The 7,997-nt window shown below is 35.8% G+C and overlaps 1 protein-coding gene across 1 annotated transcript; it reads left to right on the forward strand.

The window, feature by feature from the left end:
• Positions 1–509: 509 nt before the first annotated feature.
• LOC121234749 (two-component response regulator-like APRR1) lies at positions 510–6,759 on the forward strand. Its single transcript, XM_041130830.1, has 6 exons — positions 510–1,237; positions 1,877–2,038; positions 2,132–2,265; positions 2,744–2,902; positions 4,165–4,243; positions 5,394–6,759. Exons 1-6 carry the CDS (start codon positions 1,072–1,074, stop codon positions 6,305–6,307), a joined length of 1,614 nt encoding a protein of 537 aa, XP_040986764.1. The 5' UTR covers positions 510–1,071; the 3' UTR covers positions 6,308–6,759.
• Positions 6,760–7,997: the final 1,238 nt, after the last annotated feature.

Below are 7,997 nucleotides of genomic sequence, written 5' to 3' on the forward strand. Positions count from 1 at the left end.
CGAAAAAACAGAGAAAAACAAAAAGGTCCAGGTGACGACGTGGCTCTGCAGTTCGATCATGTCGAATTTCGTTCGTAGCCTGAAAATCTCCACGTGGCCTCACCTCCTCCTTATCTCCGCCAAAATATCATCTCGCTTTTCGCACTTTTTCTCTCTCTTTCCACGTCACTCGTTTTGCTATCCTGCACTTCTTGCCACACTACACCCCACTGCCACCGGCGTTCTGCTTCCTATCTAACCCGCGCAAGTTAGCCAAACCGCACTATCCTTGAATTATTAATTAAAAATAATACTTTTTTATTTTATCCGATAAAAGGTTATTTTTAATTTAAATATAGATTCATCTCAACTTATTATTATAATTTTTTTAAATTTTAATATAAAATATAATAAATAATTTAATTTTTTTAAATTTTAAAATAATAATAACATTAAAAAATAATATTTTATCATTTCAATTCAACTCATTTTAACCTTCAAACACAAACTTACACACTTCTTAGACATAAATATATAAAAAAAAACACAGATAGCAAACTGACTGTTTTCCCTAAAACGCCGAAAAACAAAAGGGTAAAGCCCCATAGCTTGTGCGTTTTGCTAAATTGCGCCGCTCGCCGGTTGTCCACATCTCGCCGTCGTTCCCCGACGGCCCCGCCTCAGTATCGATTCTCCACCGTCGATTGGCTGAAATATTACTTTTCTAACGCTTTCTCTCTTTAGTTGTATATGTTATAGTGGCATAACTTACCGGCTATGGATAGAGGTAACGTGGGCCGCCGTACGCACGTCAGAAATTCTGAGAGCTTTCTTTGTTTGGTGTGTACGGCAGGTTCGTCGTTTTTCTATGGCGGAGGCTCTGATTGAAGCCCTTGAATCCGAAACCCTAGCCCATGGAAGTTCTTTAGAATTCAAATTTGGAAGCAACGAGAGAAAAAAAAAAAAAAAAGAAAGAAGGAAATTTGAGAGCTTGCTTTTGGAGTGAAGGAGGCTGAATTTAGAGCTCACAGGGTAACCTGATTTGCAAAAAAAAAAAAAAAAAAAAAAAAAAAGAAAAAGAAAAGATAGAACATGGAGTCTAAGGAGCTTAATTTGAGCAAAGACTTTGGAGGTGGGAATACTAGTAAGGGAGGTGATGGGTTTATAGATAGGAGCAAAGTGAGGATTTTGCTGTGCGATAACGACGCCAAGAGTTTGGAAGAGGTTCTGACACTTCTTCTGAAATGCTCTTATCAGGGTATATATTTTATTTATTTGTTTTTCTTTTCAGATTCTTTTTAATTATGCGGTTAAGTTTTGTTATGGGCATGATTAGTTTTATTTTCTAATTGTTAGTTTGGAATTTGAGTTGTCTATTGGAAGTGTAAATTTGGAAGTGTTAAATATTATTGTCTGTTTGATTACTATATGAATGGATGTGGGTTTTGATATATTAAGGGCGAAAAGTTGTGATAGTAGAAACCTTGGTGATGCGGGTTTGCAGATGGTTTAAGCTGTAATAATTTGCAACACATGGTTTGCTTTTTAAGAAGTTCATCTCTAAACTGTACGATTTTTGCTTTCAAGCTGTTCAACAGGAACTGGTTTATGTTAAGCAAAACTTTGATAAAGTTTACTGCCTCTCGTCAGAATGCTTTGATCTCTTCCTGTTCTCTCTGTCCTAGAAGTATACGCTGTGTATTGTGATAATGCCTATGACTATTTTTCTTGGTTATTAACGTACTTATTAAGAACAAGTTTCCTGCCTCTTGTCGCATTTGTAGTATGGGATACTTGTACTATCTAATAGTAGGGTTTCCTTCATCTTCTTATCTCACATTTTCTTACAATTTGAGGTAGGAAATCAGTGACAACTTTGGATTTCTTTGCTTTTCAGTGACTCCGGTAAGGTCAGCTAGGCAGGTGATTGATGCACTGAATGCGGAGGGAGCTAATATAGATATCATACTTGCTGAACTTGATCTTCCATTGGCCAAAGGCATGAAGATGTTAAAGTACATTAATCGGGATAAAGAGTTAAGGCGCATTCCTGTGATCAGTAAGTTTGTATTGTTTTCATCACTGCTAAATTCCTTGATAATAAATCTCTTTACGGTTAATTATATCCTGATCATTCTTTTGCTTTGATAAGTGATGTCGGCACAAGATGAGGTCTCTATAGTTGTCAAGTGCCTGAGGCTCGGAGCAGCAGACTATCTTGTAAAGCCTTTACGAACTAATGAGCTACTAAACTTGTGGATACACATGTGGAGAAGAAGGCACATGGTTTGTTTTACCTGACTTTGATATATCTATTTATATATATATATATATGTATGTATACATGTGCGTGTATGTGTGTGTGTGTTACACACCTTTTCTTCCTGCAACCCCCATCTCTTTGTAGGTACATTTGGATATAAATTCAATATTGTTGGTAATAAAAGCTGGGGAAATTTACACAATGCAAATGTGCAAGGAAACAGGAGGGACCTTCTGTGGTACCGTATGATAGACTGTTAGCATCTTTATGTGAGGCTTTTATCTGTCACTTATGGATTTTCTGGTATCAGAAGAAAGAATAGGTGCTTGCTTTTACATGTGTCAATTTTGGATCCATCTTCTTGTGTTACATATCACCAGTAAACAGTCTTGAGAGTTTCACTAAAAGCTGACTTATTCCTCCCAGCGTTTTTCTAACTTCTAAGTGGATTATGAATCCCTAATCAATGTTGAAATGTCATTTATATGGTTATGCTTGCAGCTTGGACTGGCTGAGAAGAACATTTTGAACTATGACTTTGATCTGGTAACATCAGACCCTAGTGATGCTAATACCAACAGTACGACTTTGTTCTCGGATGACACGGATGACAAGAGCACCAACCCTGAAATGGGAATGTCAACCCATCAAGAAGATGAGGTGAGTGTAATATAGGATTTGAATTTGTTTACTCAAAATTATAATATTGTCTACGCATTATGAAATAATTGATTTGGGAGTTGTGGAGATTCTTGGCCCTAATAACCCTGGAACTATAGAAATTATGATTGATTGTTTTAATTTGAGATATACTTACAGGCTTAGTTATTCCTTTCAAAACCTGTTTTCTAAACGTTATGTTTTTTTTGGGTTCTATTATTGTGCCTGGTATCTTTATTTTTAAGAAAAAACATTATTGGGCTTGATAAGGGCAATTGAACACAGTACATGGTAACTGTAAATCTCTCTGTAAGTTCTCTTTGCAGAAGTGCATTATATTTCATAGAATTTTTGACCCATTAAATAGAAAGAAAGTGATAGAAAAAAAAAATACAAGGAGTTCGTGGGAATATTGCAAAGCATGTATCCCTACTCTAAGGGTATGTTTGCTTATGAAAAATTTTGAGAACTTTTTTGAGACGTGTTGTTTACTGGGTTTTAGGAAAAGAGAGAAAATTGTGATAATATTTCTTAAAAATAAGTTTGTATTGGAGAAATTCTCAGCCGTTCTATTTCTAATACCAGACTATTTGACAGAGAGAATATAAAACCTTCTAAACATATGGATGCTAAATAGGTGGCTAGAGAACACATTATAGAATTCAAACAATCACTTCATGAACTAGTTATGGCTCAGCTTGTTCTCTTTCAAAAATTTATATTGAACCAGGCTCTGGAGGGTGAAATTAAACATTCTGACGTTTCAAGCAAAAAATAGAACTAGAAGGTAGCTTACAACTCATAGCTGCAAACAAACTGAAAAAGTATTCAGATGCAACTGACTTATGATCCGAAATTAGGGGAGAAGCTTAAATTTATTTTTTATTTTTGATAAGTAGAGAAGCTTAAATATTATCCAGAATAATAAATTATTCTCTTTGTTATTCACAATCAACTACTAGTCATTGTGTTATTTCTATGTAATGTGCCATACTGTGCTTGTCAGAATGAAAAAATTTTACCTTTCTTTGTTAAAATCATTGGATTTGTTGGGGTGAACATATTAGTGGGATTGAAGAATCAGTAAAGAGTAAAGTTATAATATCAAGTCTGGTCTAGACATAGTATTTACTGAGCTATGGCCACATTTCACACAGCAAAAAAAGATTTCCTTAAGCTATATGTAATTCTGTACAATGACGGCAAATAAGTGATATTGACAATGACATCTGCTGTGCATATATTTTGTTTTCCTTTTCCAGTCTGCTGCTGTAGAGCCTCCACATATGGATTTAGTGGGATATCGGCCTGATGTGCCTGGAATCAGTGACCGACGAACGGGTGAGCGTTTCCTCTAACATACAAATATCATGTGCTGGTGTCTTGTGAGCATGAAAAATTTGTCTCCTGCATAACAATAAAAAATATCGATTGTTTTTGTGTAAGATGTTTGAAACGGATCATTTAGGCCTCGTTTGTTTTTGCAGATGAGAAGAGATGAGATGAGATGAGTTAAAATAAAAGTTGAATAAAATATTGTTAGAATATATTTTTACTTATATAATAAAAAAATTGTTAGAATATATTTTTTTAATATTATTTTTATTTTAGGATTTGAAAAAGTTGTAATGATTAGATGAGTTGAAATGAGATGAGATGACAATGGTTGTGAAAACAAACGAGGCCTTAGTGTGAATATATAGGATCGCTCATATTTGTACCATCCAATGACATTTACTTGAGTCTTTGCCATTCATTTGGGGTGGCCGCCTTTTTCCTGTAGCTGATGCAGTCTAATACTTTATATTCTCTTTCTCTGGATCAAAACAATGAAGAAAAAATTTCTTCATGTTGTTGTGTTATTTTAGCTTCGCCTTGTATAATATAGCAGTTTCAAAATTATCAAAAGGTTAACCAAGTAATTTGCCTGCTGGATGATATCAGTGAAGCTCATAAGATGAATAACTCAAACCCTACTCTTGGTTTTTTTTCATGATTATTATTTTTTTCTTTTCAAGGCTTCTATATTGTTTTATGATCAGCATTATTATGAATGGTTGATCTAAAGCATGTGTTGTATAAGATACCATTTATATGGCTTCACCACATGTCATGTAACACCCCAATGGAAGGCCCAAACCACATGACCTATTTTCCAAAATGACTAGTCAATAATACAATTGGAGTCCCATTGGAACATTATAAAGAGCATGAACTTCTCATTTCCAAGCAATATGAGATCCCATACACCATGTACCATTACACATCATATGGGGTATCACATGCCATCTTGAATAATTCATGTCAATTGAGTGCGCCCATATTTCTTTTTTAGTACGAGTTTAATGTATCAGTACCATGGTAATGAGAAATTAGTTATTTAAAAGCAAAAGGATTTGACTTTACAGTGTGTCCTGCGTTTTCATTGTTTCCACTTTTTCCTCCATTGGTTTTCCTCCTTTCTTTTAAATTCTTTGGTGATGTCTTGCAGGACAATTTTCATCTGGCCCAAAGAAGAGTGAGCTGAAAATTGGGGAGTCTTCTGCCTTCTTTACTTACGTGAAATCAAGCATGGTCAAAAGTAACTCTCAAGGCATTGTTAATGTTATTGACAATTCTGCTCAAAATTTGGGGACTAGAGAAAAATATGAAGAGGGCAGTCAAAGATTGATTAATGATCCCCAAATACATGCAAATGGGGAGGCAGGGGAAAACTACTCGCAGGAAGATGACTTTCCATGCAGTGGTAGTATTCCAGATTCTCTTTCAATGGAGAGATCTTGTACACCACCTTCATCTATGGGACTCTCGCAGCAAAGGGATCTCAAGGACAAGAAACTCAATCAAGTTCTTTCACAGCCAAGAAATGAGCATCAACTTGATGTTTCTGCCTTACCTGCACAAGCTGCGTTTCCATATTGCCTTTCCGGAGTAAATCAAGTTATGATGCCATCAACAGCACAACTGTATCAAAAGAATCTGTACGGCCTTCATAATCATGCACCTAATTCTATGATGTCTCAGTACCATCATCTTCCGCAATGCCCTCCTCACGTTAATGGAATGGCATCATACCCATATTACCCGGTTAACATTTGCTTACAACCTGGTCAAATGCCCACTTGTCATTCTTGGCCATTTGTTGGAAGTCCTTCAGCTGAAGTGAAATCAAATAAGGTGGATAGAAGAGAAGCAGCATTAATCAAGTTTAGGCAGAAAAGGAAGGAACGATGTTTTGATAAGAAGATTAGGTATGTTAATCGAAAACAACTTGCTGAAAGAAGGCCTCGAGTACGTGGACAGTTTGTGAGGAAGATAAATGGTGTTAATGTGGATCTTAATGGGCAACCTACTTCTGCTGATTCTGATGAAGATGATGGCGAAGATGAGGAGAAGGATGCTTGAAAGGATTCCTCTAAAAAATGCGTGCTTTCAAGCATGCTTCAGGACATCGATGTCGTTGCTGGTTATTGAGGATCATATTGTTCCAGTTCCCGCAAAGTTGTTTAATTTTCGAGAATTTTCCTATACCCTTACCGTTTTGTAATGCGATGGACGGGAAGTGGTTCTTCCGTTTGGCAAAAAAAATGCATCCATCGAATAGACAAGGGATTAAAAACATTTGCTGGAGATATCAGGGGAGCAGAAAGCCCCCTTTTTTTTCTCTTCTTCTGTTGAAAGGATAAAGAGTTATTGGCATGCTTCAAGAATCTGAAAAGGGATTGAAACGATGAAGAAGAATATCAGAGATCTGAATGATCCTCCCAAGTCTTATAGATTTTCAATTTGCTTCCTTTCTATGGTACGTTTCTGTTGTCTTATATGTCAACAAGGAATCCATTATGGTGGTAGTGTTAGATGCTCTCTCCTAAAAGGCTGATTGTTCTAATCAAATGCTTGCAGGAAATCTCGGCATCAATTGTTTACATAATGATAATGCATAGTTTTTATTCTCTACCATTCCATTGCTGTCACATTTAGAAAACGCAGGCCCTTTCCTCCTGTGTTGTGCAATAGTTATGGTAGAGATTATAAAACTGATATTTTTAAGTTGTTTTCGAATTCTCTCTCTCTCTCTAAAGACATTTTTTAAATGTGATAACGATAAGATTTTAAAAGAAGATGATTAAGGTCCGGTTTGTATTCGTAACTCATCTCAACTCATCTCAATTCATCTCAATTCATCTCACTACTATTCATTAACTTTAACTCATAAATTTCATTACTATTCACAACTTATCTCACTACTATTCACAACTTATCTCAACTCATCTTCGAATCCAAACAACACCTAAATGAAGGAAATGCCACTCCTACCGAAAGTAGCTACCGGAAAAAGCTAACGAATGATTTTTTTTTTGTTTTGTTTTTGTTTTTACTTGTTGATTGTTTTTTAATCAGTTTGTGATTTTTTTAAAATGTTTAAAAGGGTATAAAAAACATTTGAAACAAAAATTATACTGTTTAGTACAAAAATTCGGTGAGTCTTGGTACCTCTAATACTACTCAAGAATTAGAGACAAAAATTCGTTTAGTCTTGGTAGCTCTAGTACAAAAATTATACTGTTTACGCCGCTCTGGAAAGATGAGTTTCCTCTTCTCTAGTTGAAGTAACTTTTATGATCCTTACCTACCTCACGTGCATGCCCTACAGATTCATCCACTTCCATTTATAGTTTTTCCACCAACCTTCCACCTACTGCCTCCCAAAAATGTCAACAGAGAACCAAAGCATCAACCAACTCATTGAGCAAACAAAAGCTTTGACTTGGGAGGACATCATCTTGGTCCCAGCTATGTATACTACAACAAAAATCTCAAGTCACGCCCTTATAGGTAAGTTGGTTTCTTCAAAAGCTCTTAATAAGCACAGCTTTCATACTACTATCCGTGCGGTATGGAGCTTTGCCCTGGGCCTAAACATTGAAGATTTGGACACAAACACTTTCATTTTTACCTTTTCTTCGAGTATGGAAAAGAACAGAATATTTCATCAAAGGCCATGGAATATTAAAGGCTACCATATGGTTCTCAAGGAATGACCACCTGGTCTAAGTATCCAAGAAATTGATCTCTCCTTCTCAACGTTTTGAAT

This window comes from Juglans microcarpa x Juglans regia, chromosome 6D, assembly GCF_004785595.1.
Source record: "Juglans microcarpa x Juglans regia isolate MS1-56 chromosome 6D, Jm3101_v1.0, whole genome shotgun sequence".
NCBI classification, from domain to species: Eukaryota; Viridiplantae; Streptophyta; class Magnoliopsida; order Fagales; family Juglandaceae; genus Juglans; species Juglans microcarpa x Juglans regia.